At 32.8% G+C, this 27,919-nt stretch overlaps 3 protein-coding genes across 3 annotated transcripts; 2 read left to right on the plus strand and 1 right to left on the minus strand.

The window, feature by feature from the left end:
- Positions 1-15,606, plus strand: LOC135139262 (choline transporter-like protein 1). Its single transcript, XM_064069430.1, has 14 exons — positions 1-105; positions 7,540-7,596; positions 7,708-7,833; positions 7,889-8,046; positions 8,109-8,189; positions 8,336-8,426; positions 8,554-8,617; positions 13,867-13,975; positions 14,024-14,264; positions 14,319-14,551; positions 14,601-14,857; positions 14,910-15,076; positions 15,125-15,217; positions 15,267-15,606. The coding sequence occupies exons 2-14, from the start codon at positions 7,552-7,554 to the stop codon at positions 15,474-15,476; spliced, it is 1,875 nt and encodes a 624-aa protein (XP_063925500.1). The 5' UTR covers positions 1-105; positions 7,540-7,551; the 3' UTR covers positions 15,477-15,606.
- Positions 15,563-17,097, minus strand: LOC135139265 (beta-1,3-glucan-binding protein-like). The gene is made up of 4 exons (XM_064069433.1): positions 16,701-17,097; positions 16,495-16,649; positions 16,277-16,440; positions 15,563-16,230 (listed from the first exon to the last, which is right to left on the minus strand). The coding sequence occupies exons 1-4, from the start codon at positions 16,905-16,907 to the stop codon at positions 15,620-15,622; spliced, it is 1,137 nt and encodes a 378-aa protein (XP_063925503.1). The 5' UTR covers positions 16,908-17,097; the 3' UTR covers positions 15,563-15,619.
- LOC135139264 (choline transporter-like protein 1) lies at positions 17,080-27,873 on the plus strand. Its single transcript, XM_064069432.1, has 13 exons — positions 17,080-17,228; positions 24,778-24,828; positions 25,440-25,562; positions 25,633-25,775; positions 25,823-25,949; positions 26,002-26,065; positions 26,113-26,221; positions 26,269-26,452; positions 26,501-26,733; positions 26,785-27,014; positions 27,061-27,227; positions 27,282-27,368; positions 27,420-27,873. The coding sequence occupies exons 1-13, from the start codon at positions 17,178-17,180 to the stop codon at positions 27,561-27,563; spliced, it is 1,713 nt and encodes a 570-aa protein (XP_063925502.1). The 5' UTR covers positions 17,080-17,177; the 3' UTR covers positions 27,564-27,873.
- Positions 27,874-27,919: the final 46 nt, after the last annotated feature.

The raw sequence follows: 27,919 nt of genomic DNA on the forward strand, positions 1-27,919 counted from the left end.
TGTTGTGTGGCTGCCGCATAACGGGTGATGAAAAGATTGCTTGTGGGACTGTTTGACAGTGATTATGAGAGTGTGTGGACCATTTAGGAGTTAAACTGGTTGGAGGTAAGTGATGAATTTATTGCTTTTACAATGTGGGAGTTTTTGGTGCGTTTTGCTTAAAAAACGGAGAAAAAAGTGTTGTTTTTCGCTGATTATTTTATTTTCTGCGTATCGTGGGTTTTTGTTCACTGTTATTGCAGCTGTCGGAGTTTGTAATAACTTTTAAAAGTCAAAGTTGGTGTGTTGTATTTGCCACAATTTAGAGCTTATTTCTTTAGTTGTACTCCTAGTAAACAGGTAAGACATAAAACGTTTCGGTTCTACACATTATTTAATGCAAACAATAATATTTATACATGATGTTATTAGCTTTCTGGAAGGGATAAATCATAGATAAATTTTAAGTAGTCTTTCATTATTTTCATAATGATCTTAAATTATTCTCAAATACCAACAAAACATGAATTTGAACATTTGCCAAAATGACCTTCCTATAATTTCTTCTTAATTGTTGGAAAGTAAGTCATCGTGGTATTTCTCGAAATGTAGATTTCACTATTGATTATGCATGATGACACATTGATAGACACTTTAACAAATAAACAACTTATTAGGTTGTTACCTCATTATACAATTACGTCTCTGAAGAGTTCAGTTTTAAGTTTTGTTTAGGGAATTTTACGGAAATCAGATCCAAAAAAACTTGAGTGCTTATTTCGCTGTCATAGCATTTATATCAGAGGTATGTATTTTTATTATTACTTTGGAGAAAATTTAGTCCATAAGTAAGTAATTTAGATTTTAATAAATTGTATTTATTTGTTCATTACTGTTTGGTCACAAAAATGTTTGTCCTTTTCTGTTTGTCGAGACAAGTTTATCTAAGGAATGTCCAAAGTAGTCGTCCGTTTTATCACAATATCGAGCGAATGCGTGTTCCTAGGTTCTTAAGTGCTGATTATACGTTTCGACAATTCGCTAGTTAAGGCTGGTAAACACGTGAACACATGTAGGATTCATGATATTTTATAGTTTTTTATTTAATCTTTATCATTCCATCAGCTGACCGAATGCAGGCGTGTGTAATACAGGCTTTATCGTGTTTTTGTGATGATAGTTAGTAGTAGGCAGAATTGAATTACATTTACGCATTCATTAATTCTTTTGGGTCACCCTGTATATGCAAATAACAAAAATATGAATGGAATGGTAAATCACAAGAAGAGACTCATCATATCTTGTTCAATTTAGATAGGATTTATTCAGCAAAATTTTGGGGTGGCGTCATCAAGTTTTTGGAGGGGACAACCAAATATATTTTGACTAGAGATTTATGATGCTCTTTATAGCCTTAAAACATTGGCAACATTTCAAAGCATTCGGGTTAGCTAGCAGATTCAAAATTAAATTGCAAAATGTTGTTTTATATTTTTGATTTTTTTTCCAAAAATCTGGACGTTTCGGGTAAAAACTCAATTAGGAGTCGTAAGCTACATGTGTAGTACTATGTTATTTTATGCAATTTAAAACCCAACCAAATTTTGGGTAGCGTTTTACCATCTACATAATATTCCTAATATAAGTACAAAATTTCATAATAATCGGTCCAGTACTTACGGAGATTATCTGTCTAATAAAAATCCGGGACGGCAGACAGACGGACAGACGGACAGACGGACAGACGTACATATTTCTTCGTCTTCTAGGGGTCATGAAAACTAGAGAGTCGGCCGATGGACTCGATTACAATACTTCCTTTGCTTACGCTCGGGAAGTCAAAAATTGAAAAACTTACAAATCGAAAACCTGAAGAATCAAATCTCGTTAAACCGGGAACGAAAAATTAACAAATCGAAAAATTGAAAAACAGAACATCTAAAACCAGTTAGTCGAAAAATCGAACGATTAAGAAATATTGAAAATTTAAAATATCAAAAGATTGAAAAATCTAAAATTTAAAAATCCAAAAATTGAAAAATCGAAAAAGTAAAAAGATAGACACATCGAAAAATCCAGAAATAAAAATAGAAAAGCCGAAAAATTGAAATATTGAAAAATTTTAAAACTGAAATATCTAAAAACTGAAAAATCCAAAAAAGTGAAGTCGAAAAATCGAAACCTTAAAAAATCTAAAAATTGAACAATCAAAGAATCGAAAATTTGAAAAAACGACAATTGAAAAACAGAAAATCTAAAACCGGGAAGTCGGAAAATCGATAGATTAAGAAATCGAAACATTTGAAAAATTCGAAAACTTAGAAAATTCAAATATCGAAGAATTGAACTGAAAAATCGAGAAATCGAAAAATCTAAAATTTTAAAAATTAAAAAATCTAAAACTTAAAAATCGAAAAAGTAAAATAATCAACCCATCGAAAAATCCAGGAGTCAAAAATCGAAAAGTCGAAGAATCGAAATATTGAAAAATCTCAAAATTGAAATATCCAATAACTGAAAAATGAAAGAAAAACTGAAAAACGGAAAACCTGAAAAATCCGAAAACTGAAATATCCAAAAACTGAAAACCTAAAAAGTCAAGAAATGGGAAAATCGAAACATCGATTAATTAAAAAATCGAAACAATGAGAGTTTATGAAAGTCAAATTTAAAAAATTGAAAAATCGAATATTTGACAAAATGACGATTGAAAAACAGAAAATCTAAAGCCGGGAAGTCGAAAAATGAAAAGATTAAAAAATCGAAATATTTGAAAAATTCGAAAACTTAAAAAATTCAAATATCGAAAAACTGAACTGAAAAATCGATAAATTGAAAAATCTAAAATTTTAAAAATTAAAAAATTTAAAATTGAAAAATCGAAAAATTGAAAAATCGAAAAAGTAAAATAATCGACACATCGAAAACTCCAGGAGTCAAAAATCGAAAATTCGAAGAATCGAAATATTGAAAAATCCCAAAACTAAAATATCGAAAAACTGAAAAATGAAAGAAAAACTAAATCGGGAAATCAAAACATTGAAAAATCGAAAAATTTAAAACGACAATTGAAAACAGAAAATCTAAAACCGGGAAGTCGAAAAATCGAAACATTAAGCAATCGAAAAATTGAAAAATCGAAAAAATAAAAAAATCGACACATCGAAAACTCCAGAAGTCAAAAATAGAAAAGCCGAAAATTGAAATATTGAAAAATCCTAAAACTGAAACATCTAAAAACTGAAAAATCGAAAAATAAAAAAAGTGAATTCGAAAAATAGAAACCTTAAAAAATCGAAAAATTGAACAATCAAAAACCAGAAAAAGCAAAAAATTAAAGAATTGAAGAACAGGAAAATCGAAACACTCAAAGGTCAAAACATTGATTGAAAAATCGAAAAATTGGCAAAATGACAATTGAAAAACAGAAAATCTAAAACCGGGAAGTCGAAAAATCAAAAGATTAGGAAATCGAAACATTTTAAAAATTCAAATATCGAAGAACTGAACTGAAAAATCGAGAAATCGAAAAATCTAAAATTTTTAAAATATCTAAAATTTTAAAATCCAAAAATTGAAAAAGTAAAATAATCAACACATCGAAAAATCCAGATCGAAGAATCGAAATATTGAAAAATCCCAAAACTGAGATATTAAAATCTGAATAATGAAAGAAACACTCAAAAATGGAAAACCTGAGAAATCCGAAAACTGAAATATCCAAAAACTGAAAACCTAAAAAGTCGAAAAATTGAGCAATCGAGTAATCCAAAAAGTGAAGTCGAAAAATCGAAACCTTAAAAAAACTAAAAAATGAAAAATCGAAAAATTAAAGAATTGAAGAACAGGAATATGGAAACCCTCGAAAGTCAAGAAATGGGAAAATCAAAACTTCGATTAATTGAAAAATCGAAAAATTTACAGCTTAAATGTCAAATTTGAAAAATTGAAATATCGAAAATTTGAAAAAACGACAATTGAAAAACAGAAAATCTAAAACCGGGAAGTCGAAAAATCGAAAGATTAAGAGATCGAAACATTTGAAAAATTGGAATATGGAAGAGCTGAAATGAAAAATCGAGAAATCGAAAAATCTAAAATTTTAAATATTAAGAAATTAAAATACCAAAAAATTGAGAAATCTAAAATTTGAAAATCGAAAAGTAAAAAGTCGACACATCGAAAAATCCAGAAGTCAAAAATGGAAGTCGAAGAACAGAAATATTGAAAAATCCCAAAACTGAAATATCGAAAAACTGAGAATCTAAAGAATCGAAAAACTGAGAAATGGAAAAATAAAAAAAATGAAGTCGAAACATCGAAAAATTGAGAAATCGAAAACCTGCGAAATCGTAAGATCGAAAAATTGAATAACAAGTAAACTGAAAAATCCCAAAACTGAAATGTCCTAAAAGTGAGAAATTAAAAAATTGAAAAATTGAGAAATCGAAAAATCAAAAAAGTGAAGTTGAAAAATCAAAACCTGAAAAAATAGAAAAATTCAAAAACCAAAAAACCTGAAAAGAGGTAAATTTGTAAAACTTATTTTTTTTTCGAAAACTTCCTTACAATTAAGATGTTGTTCTCCTCTTACCTTATTTTATGCAAGAATAAACACAACTTATTGGAAGTAAGGATAAATCTTTAATCTGTGTTTATATAGTTATCACGATTCAAAAAAAAAAGTGTATGTTCTAAAGTACGTATATTTAACTTTGTGTTTGATACAATACATAATTATGAATTAGTTATATGATGGGGGTTCCAGCTTATTTTGATCTCATTTGACCTGAGCCAGAACCCCCATTACTTTTCGGCGACCATTTCATCAGTTCATGATCTACCTGCAGTTTTCAAAATTATTATAAAATTATTATTTTATAAAATATTTTCTATAAATTATAAAGTTAATATTATGAGTTATGAGAAATTTTCTAAACTAATAAAAATCTGGCACAATAAATGAGAAAAACTTATAATAGTGAAAAAAAATCGAATTAAAATATGAAAAAAATCTCAAAAGAGTTTTACAGAACTTGAATTATGTCCGCAAATTTCGAAAATTTGAAAAGAGTAAACGTAGGATACACAAAATTCAATTGAGAGCAGCTGAAATAATTGAAATTCATATCTAGGTAAAATTTATCTTTCTCCAAATATTTGTAAATTTCTTGGCGGTGTTGCCAATTTGTTAAAAGAATTCTTAATTCTTCAGGAAGTTAGTACATGATTTTTTTACAAGTGGTAAAATTGTATTTTTGGATGTTGTTCTTACGTTTAAAAAATCCCTTTGGATTTCGAAATTGATTAGGAAAAAAATGAAAAATGCTCCCTTTTGCCTTATTTTCTGTAAGAATTGACACAACGCGTTGAAAGTAAGAATAAATAAAAAGAAATTAAATTTTATTTGTTATAATAATTATTTATTAGTTATATGGTGGGGGTTCCAGCTCACTTTGAACACATTTGACCTGAGCCATAACCCCCATTGTTTTATGCCGACCATTTCACCATGGACAGTTTTCAAAATTACTATAAAATTATTGTGGAAAAACAGGTAATATTTCCTTTTTTTTCAAAAATGTATTAAACTTTTGACGGTTTTAAATATAATTACCTCGAAAAAGAAAATGCAAAGTGTTTTAAAAAATTGTGACCTCAAAAACTCTATTACTCAAATTTTTTTGAAGATTTTTTCCGTCGAAATTTGCATTTATAATTAAAACAAGTTTTTCTTTTTTCTTTTTGATTATACAATTATCGCAATTTTTAAACATTTTTGAAAGCATATTTTCCAAAATAGGTGCAACTTTTACTATAAAAGTAAATTTTGTTTGGTCTAAGTAGTTATAGCACACTTTGACCTCATTTGATCTTAGTCCGAACCTCGTTTTAAATCCGAATTAAAATTTCGCAAAATTAAAAAAAAAGTGTTAATAAATATGAAAAACTTATAATAGTGAACTTAAAAAGGCAAAATAAAATGTGAAAAACTGTCAAAAAGTACAAACAGTACACGTTGAATACGTAAAAGTCAATTTACGAATATATAATATTTTATTTTTCTCAAAAAATTTGCAAATTTCTTGGTGGTGTTGTCAAGTCGTAAGAAGCGCTCGTAATTCACCAGGAACTGGTACCTGAATGTGTTTAGAATAATTATTAATTTTGTACGAATTTTTAAACAATGTAATGTCACTTTTTTGTCAAAAAAACATTAGAATTACGAGGCTGTGATCAACTTAAAAAAAATGTTTTGAAAATAGTTTCAACTTTCCTCAGAAAATTAAATATTATTTGGTATAAGTAGTTATATCGTGTTCTAGCTCAGTGTGACCTCATACCGACGTATCAGGTCATTGATAGTGAAAGATCTCTTGAATCATAGAAAATTTTTAAAATAGTAATTAAAAATTTTGCACATTTAAAAAAAGTGTTCATAAAGGAGAGAAACTTTTCATAGTAAAATTAAAAAACCAGTGCAAAATGTGAAATTTAGAATTTTTCAATTACGTCTGCAAAATTCGGCAGCTTTAAATAGTAAAAAGATAGAAATTTATTTTCGGCCAAATTTTGTAAATTTCTCGGTGGTGATGTTACCAATTCGCCAAAAGCACTCACAATTCTCCAAAAAGTCGGTAATTGATTTTTTTTCACAATTTGCTACACAATGGTAAATTTTGACGAATTTTTTGACGTATAGTTTTTGTGAAAAGATCTTTTTTTTAGTTTAGTTTTCATTTTTTCATTTTTCAATTGCGTGATGGGGGTTCTAGCTCATTTTAACCTCATTTGACTTGAACAAATTGCTCCTGAATGACCAAACTTGACCTGAATTGACTGGTCGTTACTTGTCCTGACCTGACCTTGAATGACCTGACTTTACTTGACGTGACTTGACAAACTATGAGCTGGTCTAAACTGACCTGACTTCCGGGATGCGGTCAACAAAAGTGATCGAGGTTCTGGCCTAAGTCAAGTGAGGTCAAAGTATGCTAGAATCCCCACCATATAATTACTAATGTACATTAAAGTTTTTAACATAACTAAAGGTAAAATAAACGTTTTTGAATCTCTTGGACTATGTATTGTAGTTGTTTATTCAGGTGCAACATCGTGCAAAAACTACCCACATTTTCATATAAAAATAAAAATAATTATTTAAATCATATCAACTATTTTCACAAAAGCTTAGTAATTAAAATTGCAAATTACTCCTAACTAACACGGCAAGTTTAGCACCCACCCAACCACGTTAACACGAAATAAGCACCAACACACCACCACACGGGAAGCCATGGTGGTAAAATTTCGAAATACTCGATTTATCCATCGCCACTTCCACTCAACATCACTCTATATAGGTCAATTACACAAAAAAAATTAACGCGACGCACTCAACACGACAGCATTTCATCAAACCATGGTAGTTCTTTGATAACAACACACGGAATCAAAACATATCAAAAGCAAACGGATGTAAAACATTATCTCCATCACGCTTTAATCCTCCTTTGTTATTAAAATTTCGCTATAGTTTTACACTTAATATCGTTCCAGCTGTTAAAAGCGATGGGGGCGAAAGTCAGCGCCGGCGAAAAAATTAAACCACACGAGGTAAGTTATGGTAATTAACTAATTAATGTTTTCTATTAAATACTCCACCCTTGTGGGTACGGCAGCAAGCGTTTGTGGTTTTACTGATTGTAGTATTTTTTTATTTTTCAGACGGGCGATATGGGGAATTTTTACGATGGATCAGGATCGCAGGGAAGCGACGATTTTAAGCGGAGATCTCGGTCCACGACGGATGTGTGCTTCCTGATTTTCCTAACCTTATTCCTGATCGTCCTGGTAAGGGTTGATTTACTAAATCGCGATAAATCGGTGTTGTAGGTGCGATTTTCAGCTGTTCTTTGTGGGTTATTGCATCTTCAACGGCGATATTTTCCGCATTATTAACGGATATGACAACTGTGGTCACGTTTGTGGAAAGAACAACGTCGTTAATTATGACGGTTTCAAAGACGAGGTGTGTCAAGAAGAAAGTTCGACGTTGACGAGACCGTCAGTATAATCGACACCAGTTCATTTCCAAAATAAAAATTTTCTTTGATTAAATGTTGTAGATATCACATAATGATAAGGAACAACGACTCATCGATTATCGAAAAAAAGTGCGTCCCGGATTGTGACAATTACGAAGGATAGTAAGTGTAGTGTTTGCTGTTATCGATAATTTGATTAGATGCACGTTTGCACGCGATCTTTAAATATTAATGTTAGTTTCTGTGCAATTCTGCCTCTCCAGACGGAATTATCGATTCGTGGGTGAAATATGCGATTCTATTTTCAGCCGGCGCTTCTTCCGTAGATGTGTTCCGACAGGGAGTAGCAAAGTAGTGAACAAGTTTTTTTCGAAAACTGGATTGAAAAATTTCTTCCATGTAAGTGACAAAAACAGCGCGTTCAAAAAATTTGAAAAATTTCTACTCCTATTTTTTTTTCGAAATTTTTGAACGCGAAAAAGAGGAGAATTTTCTACAAAAGAGGAAATAATCTCGTTATTTGTAGGAAGTGTCTGAGGATTTTCATTTATGTTGGCCCGAATTTTTGTATCTTTGCCTTATTGCCCTGGGTAAGTAGCTGGAAAAATTATTTAATATCTTTCGAAGTTTAAAATTTTGATTTATTTTTGGTTTTGTAATTATTTGTATTCTGTAATTTTTGTATTCATGTATGCGTCATAATTAAAATTAAATTAAGCCTTTCGAACTAAAAACAATGACGTCCACAGAATTTTAATATCTCTGTCCGTTCTCAAGATAATAATAGGCCGCGGAGTTTTAGCTGAGATACCCGTATATACAGGGTGTCTCCACGTTTTGTTTACGAAAGATCACGTATTTATCGTTTATTGTTAAAAGCATCACCTTATACAGCATGGGCAAAAATTGTGAAAACATTCAGACTTAAGGAGAGATATTCCGTCTATGGAAAAAAAAAAGAAGTTCTTGTGGCGACTATTTTCCGAAATATTTTGGTCCAAATTAAAAATTTTTCAATATCTCAAATTTGACGTGAATTTTTTTGAGAATTTTGGTGAAACGACAGGAAATTTGCTGAATTTGCTTGAATTTGAGTTAAGAGATTTTTTTTAATGTTTGAACGCGTTTAGGAGAAAGCCAAAAATTTCAATCTCCATGAAATTTCCAAAAATATATATTTTTTTAAAGTCGCCAAAGTTGCCAAAAAATGATGACGGGTAGATCTCGACATACTGAATCGAAAAACACAGGATACTAGTGGTCCTGGGCCAAAATTACAGCTGAAAATCAAAATTTTTAAGAAATTGTGGTACTTTTTCCAAAGAATATATTCAGCGCGCTTTCAGAAAAATTGACGAGGTAAAAATTATGAAAAAATTCAAGCTCTATTGTAGGTGCCTCGTCCATAGAAGGAAAAAATTATAATTGAATATTTTCCGAAATGTTTAGATCCTAGTTCAAATTTTTCGAATATCTCAAAATTTGACAATTATGTTTTTCAGAATTTTGGTAAAAAACAGGAAATATCGACAAATGGCCAAATTAAAACACTGCAGCAGCTAGAATTTGACATAAGAGAATTTTTTGGATTGTTTTGGGGACCTTCAGGAGAAAGTCAAAAATTTCAATCTCCATGAAATATCCAAAAATTATTTTTTTTCAAAGTCGGTAAAAAGTGCCCAAAAAAATTTTGACGGGTAGGTGTTGACATAGTGAACCAAAAAATACCACATATTAGTGGTCTTGGGTCAAAATTATAGTTGAAAATATATTTTTTAAGAAATAATGGTACTTTTCTCAAAGAACACATTCAGAGCGGTTGCAGAAAAATTAACAAGACAAAAATTACGAAAAAAATCAAGCTCTAGTAGAGACACAACATCTATGGTAGAAAAAAATGACAAGTTCGTAGGATATTTTCTAAAATATCTGGGTCCAAATTAAAAATTTTCGAATATCTTAAAATTTGTCATGTGTTTTTGAAAATTTTGGTAAAGTAACGGGAAATATGGACAAATGGCCATCTTAAAACATCTCAGCAGCTTGAAATTGATATAGGAGAATTTTTTTGGATTTTTGAAGACCTTCAGGAGAAAGCCAAAAATTTAAATATCCATGAAATATCCAAAAATTATTTTTTTTTCAAAATTGGTCAAAAGTTTCCAAAAAAAAAAAAAAATTGATGAGTAGATCTCGACTTACTGAATCGAAAAATACAGCGTATTAGCGGTCTTGGTACAAAATTATGGTTGAAAATCAAATTTTTTAAGAAATAATGGTACTTTTTCCAAAGAACATATTCAGCGCGATTTTAGAAAAACTCTAAAGGTAAAAATTATGAAAAAATTCAAACTCTATTATAGATACCTCGTCCATAGAAGGAACAAATTATAATTGATTATTTTCCGAAATGTTTAGATGCAAGTTCAAATTTTTTGAATGTCTCAAAATTTGTCAAGTATGTTTTTGAGAATTTTGGTAAAACTACAGGAAATATTGACAAATCGCCACGTTAAAAAATTTGATGTAGGAGAATTTTTTTGGATTTTTTGAAGAACTTCAGGAGCAAGCAAAAAATTTCAATCTCCATGAAATATTCAAAAATTTTTTTTTTTTAAAAGCCGGTAGAAAGTGCCCAAAAAAATTTTGACGGGTAGGTGTTGACATAGTGAACCGAAAAATACAACGTATTAGTGGTCTTGGGCCAAAATTATTGCTAAAAATATATTTTTTAAGAAATAATGGTGCTTTTCTCAGAAAACACATTCAGAGCTATTACAGAAAAAGTGACAAGTCAAAAATTACGAAAAAAATGAAGCTCTAGTAGACACACAACATCTATGGTAGAAAAAAATTAGAAGTTCGTAGGGTGACTATTTTCCAAAATATCTGGGTCCAAATTCAAAATTTTCGAATATCTTAAAATTTGTCATATATGTTTATGAAAATTGTGGTAAAGTAACGGGAAATATGGACAAATAGCCATCTTAAAACACCTCAGCCGCTTGAATTTGATATAGGAGAATTTTTTGGATTTTTTGGAAGACCATCAGGAGAAAGCCAAGAATTTCAATCTCAAATATCCAAAAATTGTTTTTTTTTCAAAGTCGGTAAAAAGTTTCCAAAAAAAAATGATGGGTGGATCTCGACTTACTGAATCGGAAAACAGAGCGTATTAGCGGTCTTGGTCCAAAATTATGGTTGAAAATCTAAATTTTTAAGAAATAATGGTTGAAAATCAAAATTTTTAAGAAATAATGGTACTTTTTCCAAAGAACATACGAGTATTCAGCGCGATTTTAGAAAACTCTAAAGGTAAAAATCATGAAAAAATTCAAGCTCTGGTAAAGATACCTGGTCTATACTTCTATAGAAAAAAAAAAAAATAGAAAATTATACGGTGACCATTTTTCGAAATGTCTAGGTCCAAATTCAAATTTTTTGAATATTTCAAAATTTGTCAATTATGTTTTTCAGCATTTTGGTAAAAAGCAGAAAATATCGACAAATGGCCACATTAAAACACTTCAGTAGCTTGAATTTGACATAGGAGAATTTTTTGAAAACCTTTAAGAGAAAGCCAAAAATTTCAATCTCTATGAAATATCCAAACATTGTTTTTTTTTCAAAGTCTGTAAAAAGTCGCCAAAAAATTTTCATGAGGAGATCTCGACATACTAAATCGAAAAATATACGGTATTAGTGGTCTTGGGCCAAAATTATAGTTGGATATCAAAAATTTTTAAGAAATAATGGTGGTCTTTTCGAAGAACACATTCAGCGTAATTTCAGAAAAACTGACAAAGTAAAAATTATGAAAAAATTCGATCTCTAGTAAAGATACTCCATCTATGGAGGAAAAAAAAATAGAAGTTCCTACCGCGATTATTCTCCGAAATATCTAGGTCCAAATTCAATTTTTCGAATATTTCATTTTTCAGGTATGTTTCTCAAAATTATGGAAAAACAACAGGAAATGTCGACAAATGGCCACGTTAAAACACCTCAGCAACTTGAATTTGACATAGGAGGTTTTTTTGATTTTTTGAAATCGAGCAGGAGAAAGCCAACAATTTCAATTTCTATGAAATATTCAAAAATTGTTTTTTTTCAAAGTCGGTAAAAAGTCTCTAAAAAATTGGTGGGTAGATCCTCATATACTGAATCAAAATATATAACGTATTAGTGGTCTTGGGCCAAAATTATAGTTGAAAAGCAAATTTTTTCAAAAATAATGGTGATTTTTTCAAAGAACACATTCAACGTGATTTCAGAAAAAGTAACACGGTAAAAATTATTAAAAAATCAGGCTCCATTAAAGATACCCCATTTATGGTTTAAAAAAATTAGAAGTTCCTACGGTGACTTTTTTCTGAAATATCTAGGTCCAAATTCAAATTTTCCGAATATCTCAAAACTTTTCATGTATGTTTTTGAGAATTTTGGTGAAACGACTGAAAATATCGAAAAGTTGCCATGTTAAAACACCTAGCAGTTTGAATTTAACATAGGAGAATTTTTTGGATTTTTTGAAGACCTTCAGGAGAAAACCAAAAATTTCAATCTCCATGAATTATCCAAAAATTTTTTTTTTTCAAAGTTCGTAAAAAGGCGCCAAAAAATTGTGACGGGTAGATCTCGACATAGTGAATCGAAAAATATAGTGGTCTTGTGTCAAAATTATAGTTGAAAATATTTTTTTTTACGAAATAAAGGTATTTTTCCAAAAAAACACATTCAGCGCGATTTCAGAATTACTGACAAGACAAAAATTATGAAAAAGATCGAGCTTTAGTAAAGATATAACACATCTCTGGTAGAAAAAAATTAGACGTTCGTACGGTGACTATTTTCCAAAATATCTGGATCCAAATTCAAATTTTTCGAATATCTCAAAGTTTGTCATGAATTTTTGGGAATTTTGGTAAAACAACAAGAAATATGGACAAATGACCACGTCAAAACCGTTTAGCAACTTGAACTTGACATAGGAGAATTTTTTGGATTTTTTGGAAACTTTCAGGAGAAAGCCAAAAGTTTCAATTTTCACGAAATATCCAAAAATTGTTTTTTTTTCAAAGTCGGTCAAAAATTTAAACAAAAAATTGACGGGTAGATCTCGACACACTGAATCGAAAAGTTATAGTTAAATTCAAAATTTTTGAGAAATAATGTTGCTTTTCCCAAAGATTAGATTCAGAATTTTAGTAAAACAATAGGAAATATCAAGAAATGGCCGGGTTGAAACACCTCAGCAGCGTGAATTTGACATCGGAGAATTTTTTGAATTTTTTTGAAGACCTTCCAGAGAAAACCAAAAATTTCGTTTCAGTTATTTAGCATTTTTTGTGTTAAGTGTTTTCTATATTTCAAGTTGACATATTGAAAGGAAGACAGCAAGTTAAAATAAGATGTTGTAATAAAATACAGGGTATTCGATTTGAAAAAACTGAAATATCAATATTTGAAAATTGTAATGTATTTAGAATTTTTTGATAAACACTCTGTATATTAAAATTTGATTTATTTAATAGCACAACAAACCGCGTAGCTCTGTTTATCTTTCCATAAAATATTGCAACAGGAACTTTGAAACCAACTTGACTCCGATTTTTTTGTGAACTTTTGCTTTGGCAAAAAAAATCAAGAAAACTGGAATAACGTGGCAACGTGACAACGTCGCATCAGAATTGCCAAAATTAATAATTTTAGGATATGCTAGTCAAAGAAATTTTACAGCCCCTTAAATCTGTGTATTTACAAACGTTTTTCCAAAATTTTGCTTTACTAATTAAGAAAATTCAAACTTCAGTGTTAGTACTTCCTTTATTTTTTTCAGCCTTCTCGCTTTTAATACTGATCTTATTTCGCTTCCTGGTGGGATTCGTCGTATGGATAGTACTCGTAGGGGTCGTACTGGCCTGCTGCATCGGCACAGTGATACTATGGTACCTCAACCAACACCAACCACACGAAAAATAAACCCATTTTTCCAGGATAATGTGGCACCAGTCCAAGACATCCACAAACCATCTTCCCGAAAATCTAATCCCGGACGTCGACTCCCGAAAAACTGGCACCTACTTTGCGTTCGCCATTGTTGCCAGTATTGTGACCCTGATTGTAATTCTGGTCATCATCGTGATGAGAAAGAGAATAGAATTAGTAGTGCAATTATTCAAAGAAGCGGGGAAAGCGATGGCTTCAATGCCTTTGCTACTAGTGCAGCCGTTAATAGTACTACTATTTTCATTAAATACATTTCGATACTACTAACGAACTACTTTTTAGACTTTCGTTTCTCTGGGAGTTGTGATCAGTATTTGGTTTTATTTTTCTTTGTGGATTGAAAGTTCCGGCTACCTCACACCCAAAGAACCACACGTCTACAAGTACCAAAAAGACGTATGGATGAAACTGACTAGGTGGTACAACTTGCTAGCGATGCTGTGGATGTGCCAGTTTGTGATTGGGTGTCAACACATGGTACTAGCCGGTGCTGTGTCCGACTGGTACTTCGCCAGGTACTTTCACACAAACGTCGCACCATTATTTTCACCGTCACACTTTTAGAGACAAGAACACCCTCGGTACTCCCATTTTGAAAAGCGGCTACAACTTAGTCCGCTACCATCTGGGTTCCGTAGCTTTGGGCTCTTTTCTCGTAGCACTAGTCCAGTTCATCCGGATAATTTTAAAGTGGGTGGAGAAGTACTTGCACAGTCACCAAGGTAAATGCGTGGACTGCGCCCTAAAATGTTGCCAGTGCTGTCTATACTGTTTCGAAAAAATCCTCAAGTACATAACCAGGAACGCGTACATTGAAGTTGGTAAGTGGTACCAAAAAGCAAAACTTGGTGGTAAACAATTGTGATTCTTTAGCCATGTACGGGTACTCATTTTGTAAAGGAGGCAAACAAGCTTTCAAGCTTCTGGTGGCCAACGTTCTTCGAGTCACCGCGATAAACTCAGTCGGTGACTTTGTACTATTTCTGGGAAAAGTTCTAGTAGTTGCTGCGACGGTGTTAATAGGGGCCAAAATGCTACAGGTTCGTTTACAATTAGTACCTAAATGACATTATTAGTTTGAATTTTAGTACAAAGAAGGGTTGCAACACATGTGGGTTCTGTTAACTCTAGCTGGACTCTTTGCATACTTTGTGGCCCACTGTTTTATGACAGTTTATGAGGTACTATGACCAAAATGGGTGATTTGGGTTGTAATTTAAGTGGTTTTAGATGGCCATTGACACTATTTTTTTGTGTTTTTGCGAAGACTGCGAGCAGAACGACGGTATGGCAAAACCATACTATATGTCCAGAGGGTTGATGGAGTTTGTGGAGAATTCGAAAAAAGTGTTGGCGATTTATGATAATAAGCAACGAGATGCTCAAGCTTGGCAGGAGAAAGTTCCCACAGTTAGTGATTCTGTGGATAAATCGACGTAGGATATTTTAAATTCGGGGTTTGTGTAGTGCACAGTGTGTAATATTTTTAAGCACGATATTGTAAGTTATTTTATAAAAAGAAGATGTGATTTTTATATAAAGATGAATGACAATATAGTTTTATTTTACATTTTTAAACTTATTCATAAAGCCCAGACTCTGACGTAATCAATTTTGAAAGCCGCAGTATCGTTTCCTAGCTGCCAAGTAGGCAACCATTGGTCCTTCCCTTTCCAAAAGTCTTTAGAGGCGGTTGGAGACACATTGGACCAGGGTTTTCCTCCAGGATTAGTGGCTTCATCAGGAAAATAGGACACACCACCACAGGCCAAATTTAACAGGATATAATACTCCTGGTCGAAGGGCGCCAGTTTCGATTTACTCCCTTTCCACGGGTTGTCGTAACCAGAGTAACTGAGGTTACCCAATTCCCAGAAGCCACCAGCTGGAGGTTCAATCTTCCCCAAAACCTCATCATCTATGGAGAACTGAAGACTCGTTTCGTCCCATAGCAATTGATATTTGTGCCAATCGGTGTCAAAACCATCCGGATTTAGTTTTTCCAGATGGGTCAAATTATACTTGTTGTATTTCGCCGATGGACCCCAATGCAAGGTGGAACCGACCATCTGGGTACCGATATTGACACCGGAAGCATTGACAAGGGCGCGGTTGCCACGGCTTTCCATGATGTCGATTTCGCCGGAAACGGGCCACCCGGAGTACTGGTTCCATCTGGGTAGCATCCAAATGGCTACAAATTTTTGACTAGTGACTATACTACCTTTAGAGAAACTTACCAGGCCACAACCAGTCGCCAGCGGGAAGTTTCGCTCTAACTTCGACTTTACCATATTTGAAGTTGAACGAATGCACAGTTCGAATCCGGGCACTTTTGACTGGGTTCAAATAATTCTGGGTGGTACCTTGCCTCTGACAACCATAAAACGCCGGATTGGTACACCTACATCGTACACATTTTATTATTTTTTTTTTGTTGTTGTAATAACGTATTTACTGGTCTGCTGGAGCACCACCATTGATATCCAAATTCCCCGTCGACAAAAACATTTCTCCATATTCGTCAGCCACTAGGGTTGGTTTCAGGAAAAGTGTCCCATTTTCCACGTAGCTGTTGTACCTGCTGTTGGCGTACCATTGGAACTCCCAGTTCTATGCACGAGTATGTTGATACGTAAACTAGTAAATGGTACTGGTACTTACCCCACCTCCACCCAGCGTCAATTCATGGTTCCACTTTTGCAAATCGAGTTCGTCAAACTCATCTTCGAAAATCAGGTCGCCGGAACAAATTGTCGTGGTTGGTGCGTGGGTACCACTGACTGTGGTCGGGCTGGGTTTGGTACACTGGGTTTGGGACGAATGGAACAAACCCATGAGGAAGATACCGTACCACAACGTGTTGAACATCTTCTTTGTTACGATTTACTTAAGAAAATGTGGTTAATCCGGGAAGGTGTGTACACTAGACGCCTCAGGAAAGAATAGAACGTGATTTTCGATTCGCGTTGTTATTAAAGATTAGTCATGAGATAAAAAATTGCGAGATGAGTGCATATTTAATTTCATTGTGTGTCTAGTGTATCACGAATAATGATAATGTGGTAATTAAGCCAAGCGTGAACTGGGAATTGTGGATTATGTTCAGCGGGATTTTTAGTTTCCGGGGATTTCCAGGTGATGATTTTTTTAGGAAAGTTGCTGTGCGGTTGTGGTACCAAGTATGTGGTGGTGAGTGCTGGAAAGTTAAAAGAAATTTTCCCATTACGTCTTTAAAAAAAAAACAAATAAAAATAGAAAATAGATTAAATTTTTATAATTCAAGTGCCAACTTCCATGTTTCATCCAGTTCTTTAAATACAGTGTTATTTACGAGTTGCACTGAAATTACACTTTTTTAGATAAATGAGGCTTTTAGTTTGTCAACGAGCCACTATTTAAATTGTTGGAGTTTCAGTAGCCGTAGAATTATGTTTTAATCTAAAAACTTTTGAACACCCACATTTCCTACATCCACAATAATAATTCGTTATTTGTTTGAAAGTGGTGTAATAGCCTTGTTTTTAAATACTTTCAGGGTCTTTTTATCTCTTGAAATTACGCTGCAGTTAATTTGGAATTTTAGATATTTATATACTTATTTAGTATTTATGAAAATGAAAATATGTAAATATTTGTAGTGATTGTAAGTAGTTATAATGTAACAAAAATCCCCGATGTTTGTGTATTTAATTCGATCATAAACGTTTGATAAAACACTGTGTGCCAGACCAAACTTATTACATTATTTATAAAGTTTGTTGTAATTGAACAGATGTGTTTATTTAATCGCTGCAGAATTAATATTAATGCATTAGTAACGGTAGCAGTAGTAGGAGTAGTTGTAGTAATAATAGAAAACAAAATTGACTCACGTTTACAACTGTCTGTGTGAAAAACAACAAAAAATAAGAATTATTTTTTGTAGCTATGCAACTCAAAGTACCAACCCACCGCAGGTATCGACCCAAGGGAGGAGAGATTATGGTTACTGTAATGAGTCCGTCATAAAATGCAAATTTGTAAACAACACCAGATCAGCTTATTTATTTCCAATTTGAAATTTTCAAAAATTCGAGTTTCGCAGCGATTTTTCGAAAATGTTGCTTCGTCACCATCAACAATCTATATTTTTGGAATCAGCGTGTCGAGATCTACGTCTCTGAATTTTTTCATAATTTTTAGACAACTTTTTTAACATTGAAATTTTTTAATGGTCCCGCCTTCTTCAAATTTCGCGAAAATTTTGAGATTTTCGAATTTCAACTTAATACATTTTCTTGTAGATTTCAAGCTCTAGAACTCAAATTCGGCTTCGGTTTTTTGGTAGATGCAACCGTTTTTCCAGAATCATCCGTTGAACTTTCGAAATTTTTGAAATTTTCAAAAATTCGCGTTTCGCAGAGTTTTTTTCGAAAATGTTGCTTCGTGACCATCAACATGCTATGTTTTTGGAATCAGCGTGTCGAGATCTACGTTCCTGAATTTTTTCATAATTTTTAGACAACTTTTTTAAAAGTAAATTTTTTAATGGTCCCCCCTTCTTCAAATTTCGCAAAAATTTTGACATTTTCGAAACTCAACTAATCACATTTTCTTGTAGATTTCGAGCTCTAGAACTCAAATCCGGCTTCGGTTTTTTGGTACCTGCAACCATTTTCCAGAATGGACAGTTGAAATTTCGAAATTTTTGATATTTTCAAAAATTCGGATTTCGCAGGGAATTTTTCGAAAATCTTGCTTCGTGACCATCAACATGCTATTTTATGGAATCAGCGTGTTGAGATCTACGTTCCTGAATTTTTTAATAGTTTTTAGACAACTTTTTCAAATTGAAATTTTTTAATGGTCCCCCCTTCTTCAAATTTCGCAAAAATTTTGACATTTTCGAAACTCAACTAATTATAAGTTCTTGTAGATTTCGAGCTCTAGAACTCAAATCCGACTTCAGTTTTTTGATACCTGCAACCATTTTTCCAGAATGGACAGTTGAAATTTTGAAATTATTGAAATTTTCAAAAATTCGGATTTCGCAGGGATTTTTTCGAAAATGTTGCTTCGTGACCATCAACATGCTATAATTTTCTAATCGGCGAGTCGGGATCTACATCCCTGAATTTTTTCATAGTTTTTAGACAACTTTTTAAAATTGATATTTTAAATGGTCCCCCCTTCTTCAAATTTCGCAAAAATTTTGACATTTTCGAAACTCAACTAAATATATTTTCTTGTAGATTTCGAGCTCTAGAACTCAAATCCGGCTTCGACTTTTTTATACCTGTAACCGTTTTTCCAGAATCGACCGTTGAAATTTCGAAATTTTCGAAATTTTCAAAAATTCGCATTTCGCAGCGACTTTGTCGAAAATCTTGCTTCGTGACCATCAACATGCTCTTTTATGGAATCAGCGTGTTAGATCTACGTTCCTGAATTTTTTCATAATTTTTAGACAACTTTTTTAAAACTGAAAATTTTTAATGGTCCCCCCTTCTTCAAATTTCGCAAAAATTTTGACATTTTCGAAACTCAACTAAATACATTTTCTTGTAGATTTCGAGTTCTAGAATTCAAATCAGGCTTCTGTTTTTATATACCTGCAACCGTTTTTCGAGAATCGATCGTTAAAAATTTGAAATTTTTAGAATTTTCAAAAATTCGCGTTTCGCAGCGATTTTTTCGAAAATTTTGCTTCGTGACCATCAACATGCTATAATTTTGGAATCAGCGTGTCAAGATCTACGTCCCTGAATTTTTTCATAATTTTTAGACAACTTTTTTAAAATTGAAATTTCTTAATGGTTCCCCCTTCTTCAAAATTCGCAAAAATTTTGACATTTTCGAAACTCAACTAGTCACATTTTCTTGTAGATTTCGAGCTCTAGAACTCAAATCCGGCTTAGACTTTTTTATACCTGCAACCGTTTTTCCAGAATCGACCGTTGAAATTTCGAAATTTTCGAAATTTTCAAAAATTCGCATTTCGCAGCGACTTTGTCGAAAATCTTGCTTCGTGACCATCAACATGCTCTTTTATGGAATCAGTGTGTTAAGATCTACGTTCCTGAATTTTTTCATAATTTTTAGACAACTTTTTTAAAACTGAAATTTTTTAATGGTCCCTCCCCCCTTCTTCAAATTTCGCAAAAATTTTGACATTTTCGAAACTCAACCAAAAACATTTTCTTGTAGATTTCGAGCTCTAGAACTCAAATCCGGCTTCGGTTTTTGGATAACTGCAACCGTTTTTCCAGAATCGACCGTTGAAATTTCGAAATTTTTGAAATATTCAAAAATTCGCATTTCGCAGCGACTTTGTCGAAAATCTTGCTTCGTGACCATCAACATGCTATTTTATGGAATCAGCGTGTTGAGATCTACGTTCCTGAGTTTTTTCATGATTATTAGACAACTTTTTTAAAATTGAAATTTTTTAATGGTCCCCCCTTCTTCAAATTTCGGAAAAATTTAGACATTTTCGAAACTCAACTAAATACATTTTCTTGTAGATTTCGAGCTCTAGAACTCAAATCCGTCTTCGGTTTTTTGAAACCTGCAACCATTTTTCCAGAATGGACAGTTGAAATTTCGAAATTTTTGAAATTTTCAAAAATTCGGAATTCACAGCGATTTTTTCGAAAATGTTGGTTCGTGACCATCAACATGCTATATTTTTGGAATCAGCGTGTCGGGATCTACGTCCCTGAATTTTTTCATAGTTTTCAGACAAATTTTCAAAATTGAAATTATTTAATGGTCCCCCCTTCTTCAAATTTCTCAAAAATTTTGGCATTTTCGAAACTCAACTAATCACATTTTCTTGTAGATTTCGAGGTCTAGAACTCAAATCCGGCTTCGGTTTTTTTATACCTGCAACAGTATTTCCAGAATTGACCGTTGAAATTTCGAAATTTTTGAAATTTTCAAAAATTCACCTTTCGCAGCGACTTTGTCGAAAATCTTGCTTCGTGACCATCAACATGCCATTTTATGGAATCAGCGTGTTGAGATCTACGTTCCTGAATTTTTTCATAATTGTTAGACAACTTTTTTAAAATTGAAATTTTTTAATGGTCCCACCTTCTTCAAAATTCGCAAAAATTTTGACATTTTCGAAACTCAACTAGTCACATTTTCTTGTAGATTTCGAGCTCCTGAACTCAAATCCGGCTTCGGTTTTTGGATAACTGCAACCGTTTTTCCAGAATCTTCCGTTGAAATTTAGAAATTTTTGAAATTTTCAAAAATTCGGATTTCGTAGCGATTTTTTCGAAAATGTTGCTTCGTGACCATCAACATGCTATAATTTTCTAATCGGCGAGTCGGGATCTACATCCCTGAATTTTTTCATAGTTTTTAGACAACTTTTTAAAATTGAAATTTTAAATGGTCCCCCCTTCTTCAAATTTCGCAAAAATTTTGACATTTTCGAAACTCAACTAAATATATTTTCTTGTAGATTTCGAGCTCTAGAACTCAAATCCGGCTTCGACTTTTTTATACCTGTAACCGTTTTTCCAGAAACAACCGTTGAAATTTAGAAATTTTCGAAATTTTCAAAAATTCGCATTTCGCAGCGACTTTGTCGAAAATCTTGCTTCGTGACCATCAACATGCTCTTTTATGGAATCAGCGTGTTAGATCTACGTTCTTGAATTTTTTCATAATTTTTAGACAACTTTTTTAAAACTGAAAATTTTTAATGGTCCCCCCTTCTTCAAATTTCGCAAAAATTTTGACATTTTCGAAACTCAACTAAATACATTTTCTTGTAGATTTCGAGTTCTAGAATTCAAATCAGGCTTCTGTTTTTATATACCTGCAACCGTTTTTCCAGAATCGATCGTTAAAAATTTGAAATTTTTAGAATTTTCAAAAATTCGCGTTTCGCAGCGATTTTTTCGAAAATTTTGCTTCGTGACCATCAATATGCTATAATTTTGGAATCAGCGTGTCAAGATCTACGTCCCTGAATTTTTTCATAATTTTTAGACAACTTTTTTAAAATTGAAATTTCTTAATGGTTCCCCCTTCTTCAAAATTCGCAAAAATTTTGACATTTTCGAAACTCAACTAGTCACATTTTCTTGTAGACTTCGAGCTCTAGAACTCAAATCCGGCTTCGACTTTTTTATACCTGCAACCGTTTTTCCAGAATCGACCGTTGAAATTTCGAAATTTTCGAAATTTTCAAAAATTCGCATTTCGCGGCGACTTTGTCGAAAATCTTGCTTCGTGACCATCAACATGCTCTTTTATGGAATCAGTGTGTTAAGATCTACGTTCCTGAATTTTTTCATAATTTTTAGACAACTTTTTTAAAACTGAAATTTTTTAATGGTCCCTCCCCCCTTCTTCAAATTTCGCAAAAATTTTGACATTTTCGAAACTCAACCAAAAACATTTTCTTGTAGATTTCGAGCTCTAGAACTCAAATCCGGCTTCGGTTTTTGGATAACTGCAACCGTTTTTCCAGAATCGACCGTTGAAATTTCGAAATTTTTGAAATTTTCAAAAATTCGCATTTCGCAGCGACTTTGTCGAAAATCTTGCTTCGTGACCATCAACATGCTATTTTATGGAATCAGCGTGTTGAGATCTACGTTCCTGAGTTTTTTCATGATTATTAGACAACTTTTTTAAAATTGAAATTTTTTAATGGTCCCCCCTTCTTCAAATTTCGGAAAAATTTAGACATTTTCGAAACTCAACTAATCACATTTTCTTGTAGATTTCGATCTCTAGAACTCAAATCCGGCTTCGGTTTTTTGAAACCTGCAACCATTTTTCCAGAATGGACAGTTGAAATTTCGAAATTTTTGAAATTTTCAAAAATTCGGAATTCACAGCGATTTTTTCGAAAATGTTGGTTCGTGACCATCAACATGCTATATTTTTGGAATCAGCGTGTCGGGATCTACGTCCCTGAATTTTTTCATAGTTTTCAGACAAATTTTCAAAATTGAAATTATTTAATGGTCCCCCCTTCTTCAAATTTCTCAAAAATTTTGACATTTTCGAAACTCAACTAATCACATTTTCTTGTAGATTTCGAGCTCTAGAACTCAAATCCGGCTTCGGTTTTTTTATACCTGCAACAGTATTTCCAAAATTGACCGTTGAAATTTCGAAATTTTTGAAATTTTCAAAAATTCACCTTTCGCAGCGACTTTGTCGAAAATCTTGCTTCGTGACCATCAACATGCCATTTTATGGAATCAGCGTGTTGAGATCTACGTTCCTGAATTTTTTCATAATTGTTAGACAACTTTTTTAAAATTGAAATTTTTTAATGGTCCCACCTTCAAAATTCGCAAAAATTTTGACATTTTCGAAACTCAACTAATCACATTTTCTTGTAGATTTCGAGCTCCTGAACTCAAATCCGGCTTCGGTTTTTGGATAACTGCAACCGTTTTTCCAGAATCTTCCGTTGAAATTTAGAAATTTTTGAAATTTTCAAAAATTCGGATTTCGTAGCGATTTTTTCGAAAATGTTGCTTCGTGACCATCAACATGCTATATTTTTGGAATCAGCGTGTCGAGATCTACGTCCCTGAATTTTTTCATAGTTTTTAGACAACTTTTTAAAATTGAAATTTTAAATGATCTCCCCTTCTTTAAATTTCGCAAAAATTTTGACATTTTCGAAACTCAACCAAATACATTTTCTTTTAGATTTCGAGCTTTAGAACTCAAATCCGGCTTCGACTTTTTTATACCTGCAACCGTTTTTCCAGAATCGACCGTTGAAATTTCGAAATTTTTGAAATTTTCAAAAATTCGCATTTCGCAGCGATTTTTTCGTAAATCTTGCTTTGTGACCATCAACATGCTATAATTTTGGAATCAGCGTGTCGAGATCTACGTCCCTGAATTTTTTCATAATTTTTAGACAACTTTTTTAAAACTGAAATTTTTTAACGCTTCAAATTTCGCAAAAATTTTGACATTTTCGAAACTCAATCAAATATATTTTCTTGTAGATTTCGAGCTCAAGAACTCAAATCCGGCTTCGACTTTTTTATACCTGCAACCGTTTTTCTAGAATCGACCGTTGAAATTTCGAAATTTTTGAAATTTTCAAAAATTCACATTTCGCAGCGACTTTGTCGAAAATCTTGCTTCGTGACCATCAACGTGCTATTTTATAGAATCAGCGTGTTGAGATCCACGTTCCTGAATTTTTTCATAATTTTTAGACAACTTTTTTAAAATTGAAATTTTTTAATGGTTCCCCACAAAAAAAGTCAATATAGCTGCTTGCATAATTAGGAGTATTGAAATCACCAGGGGTTTTAGAGGGCAAACGACAATCATTGAAGTTCCAAGAACGCCCATTTAATGATTTTAACAAAATTAAATCTTGTTTGTCAATTCCCACCCATTCACCGTTGAAATACAAACAACAGGAACCACATTTAAGGGCTGAAACTTTTGGTGTAACGACCCCATTACAAGTTTACATTACTAAGCGAATTTATTGTTAAAATGATGTTGTGTTTCGAATCTGAGAAATTTCAGCTGCGTAGAACTGGCGCGAACTTGCCGTCAGTGTTTGTTGTGCTTTTTTACCACTTGTAGGACGCATTCGTGGGTGTAAGGACTCTTTATACCATTGGTTGTTTTTCGCACTTTGTTGTGCACTTGGGTGATATTTTTTTTGTGTTTTGCTATCGAGTTTGGTTTTAGTTTGTGGGTGCTTTTGTCTGTGCTGGAAATGATGTTTTTTCGTATATTGTAGAGAAGAGGCGGCACCATGGGGTCTTCGTTGAGTACTGTGAGACCTGAGGAGGTCAGTATGTTTTTCTAGTTATGTAATTGTTTAAACCTTTATTCATGCTTAGTTAAGAGAAATTTGAAACATTTTTTTCCTTTATGATATTTTTCAAAATTGGACTTTATTTTCTCGTATTTATTATCACGTTATGCATTTTCGAAAAAAAAAAATAGGATGTAGCATCACTGAAATTCATTATTTTAAAACCTCAAAATTTACTAATTTAATTATAAGAGCATTATTTCCACCCTCTGAAGTGCTATTTGTTCGGCTACACGCAAGATTTTAGGTCGTGCACGATTTTGCACTGTTGATTAACCACACCCAAAACAAAATAATGTAATGAAGATTTATTTATAGATTTCGTTTCAAGGAGTTTCTGTAACGCCAATTATTCCTGCCGCTTTTTACAGATAAACTCTTACCGCTTTAGTAACTCAAAATAATCTAAATTTGTTTTATAGGCTCGGACGATCTTCAAACATCATGTCTATTTTTAGTGACCCGTTCTCAGCCACAATATTTATGCTGAAAACTGCGAAAAGTATTTAATCACAACTTGTTAACCAATGTCATCAATTAATTACTATAATTAAAAAAGATCTGAACAAGCAATGATGTTTCAGCTCGTGGATTTCAGGAAACTGAACACTTCCATCGAAAATGTGGAAGTGCCCGCACGACCGGAAAATAGGACTGTGACGGATAAGAAAGGATTCGTTATTTTTGGAATTGCCATACTGATTTTGGTAAGGAAATTTAGGGAACTTGATATATTGATTCCGGACAACTATAGCAAAGTTGCACATTTTTTTGTAGATACCTTTCCTAGTGTACACCTTGGTCAATGCGGATTCTAGACACCTAACTCACTACAGTGACAACTGCGGAAACTTCTGTGGACTCAAAAACCCCACAATCGACGGTGTTCCTTGCTCTGGTCAAGATTTCACACTTAATAGGTGAGTTCAGGTAGCACCATTTTGAAACCCAAAACCTTGTTTTTCAGATATGTCAATGAAAAACGTGAATGTGTTTCACAAAATCAATTCGAGAACAAATTGAGCGTGCTACAACCGACGAACGATTTCTGGAATGAGGAAAATCAATTTCGGGCAAATAGCTTTGATATATCGGTACGTTAAATTCGCGTTGTTTTTGTTAGTACCTATTGCATTCTGATTGTAGAAGGTTTTCACGACCAAGAACAGCATTTGGTGGAGGTACCTCTTGGCGATATTCTTTACAATCGGTTAGAATTTCTTTAATTTTTTGTTAAATTTTTGATTGTTGATACAGCTTTAGGTGTAATCACACTGGTACTGTTGAGGTTTGCTCCAGCTCCATTTGTGTGGGGAATTTTGATTTTTTCGGTGCTGGTTTTGTTAGCTGCTACAGGATTTTTATGGTATGATAGTACTAACGTATGAAAATTTTCTAATTTTTTTTCTTCAGGATTTTGTACTTTCAAAAATATGCAATCTCCCTGCTACCGATTCTTGTTTGGACAATTTTTGTTGTGATAATACTGATAATATTTATAGTTATATTTAAGAGAGTAGGTTTGGTTATTCAATTATACAAAGAAACAACCAAAGTTCTTGCTGCTATGCCCCTAGTAGTGTTTTTCCCAATTTTCGTAAGTACCGCATTTAAAACCACTTTGGTACTAAAACCCAAATTTCAGACTTCTTTCATCCAAATTGTTGTGTTTGTAGCAGCTATTGTCACCACCTTCCGGATGTTCTTCTTTCGACAACTCACAAAGCGCGACGAAAATATGTACAAGTACGAACTGTCCGCAGTCGCAATTTTCACAATCATTTTCAATATAATCGTTGCCAGTTGGGCTATGCGATTTGTGGCAGGAATTCAGTATATGACCATCTCTGGAGGTGTGGCACGGTGGTACTTTTCCAAGTACGACAAATTTTATTAACGTATGTTACGATAACAATGCTCGTGTTTCAGAAATAAAGATCAGTTAGATTCTCCAGTTTGGTCTAGCTTTAAAGTTACAGTGAGGTACCATCTCGGTACTATCGCTTTTGGGTCTTTCTTGCTGACGCTGTTCGCCGTAGTGAAAGCGCTTCTGAAGATGTTTTTCAGAAATGCGTGCTGTAGGTTTTGCATGCATTTCTGCTGCAACAATGTCGATATACTTCTCAACTTTTTGTCTGGAAATTCATATATACAGACAGGTTAGTAAAACAAACTGCTAGTAGTTCAATAATATTTATGTTTTAGCAATTCATGGACAGTCTTTTCTGAGATCGGCCAAACGTGCTACAAAATTACTTCTAGCAAATATTGGCAACATTTTCGCTATAAACTGTGTTGGAGATTTTATTTTGGCAATGATTATAATGCTTATCACTCTACTCGCCACAGCAGTTTCCTTTGCGCTCTTTATGGTAAGTTTATAACCTATTTATAACACAAGTATACACCGGTTGCTTTTTTTTCAGGATGTGGGTCCGGCGGGAATACAAGGTACTGTCACGTGTTTCATAATAAATTTGGTCATTGTTTACATAATATTTGGCACTTTTCAAGTGAGTTAACTTAACACAGTAGCACTATTAATAAATTATCAATATTTCTAGACCATAATTGATAGTCTCTTCATATGCTTTTGTGAGGATTCAGTCATGAATGACGGTATATCAAGACCATACTATATGTCTCGAGGTCTGATGGAGTTTATAGAAAATGCGAAAAAGGCACAAGGGCAACAACTTACACATTAAAATACTTCCTACTAGCCTTTCTTCTCCTGATATATGTATAATTTACCTTTTAGGCCGCAGCTACATATTTTATGATTAATTTATGTCCAGATCTACCTCGTCTCTATTTAATAAACAAGCACATGTACGTTTATGAATTAGGTATGTACTTAAATACATATTTCATATCTGACATCGATATTATTATTAATATTATTAATATTGTTAATGTATGTAATTTTGAACATGTTCAAACCGAGAGAGCAATGAAACATGCAATCAAAGACAAATTTTCACAAATCGATGGCTGTTTTTGGTCGTGTTTTTTTGCTCTTTTGATGTGTATAATAAAGCGTTTGTACAACAAGTGTGGCTAA

Source organism: Zophobas morio, unplaced genomic scaffold, assembly GCF_036711695.1.
Source record: "Zophobas morio isolate AGI-343-1 ecotype UQ-CSIRO unplaced genomic scaffold, CSIRO_AGI_Zmor_V1 ptg000031l, whole genome shotgun sequence".
NCBI lineage: Eukaryota > Metazoa > Arthropoda > Insecta > Coleoptera > Tenebrionidae > Zophobas > Zophobas morio.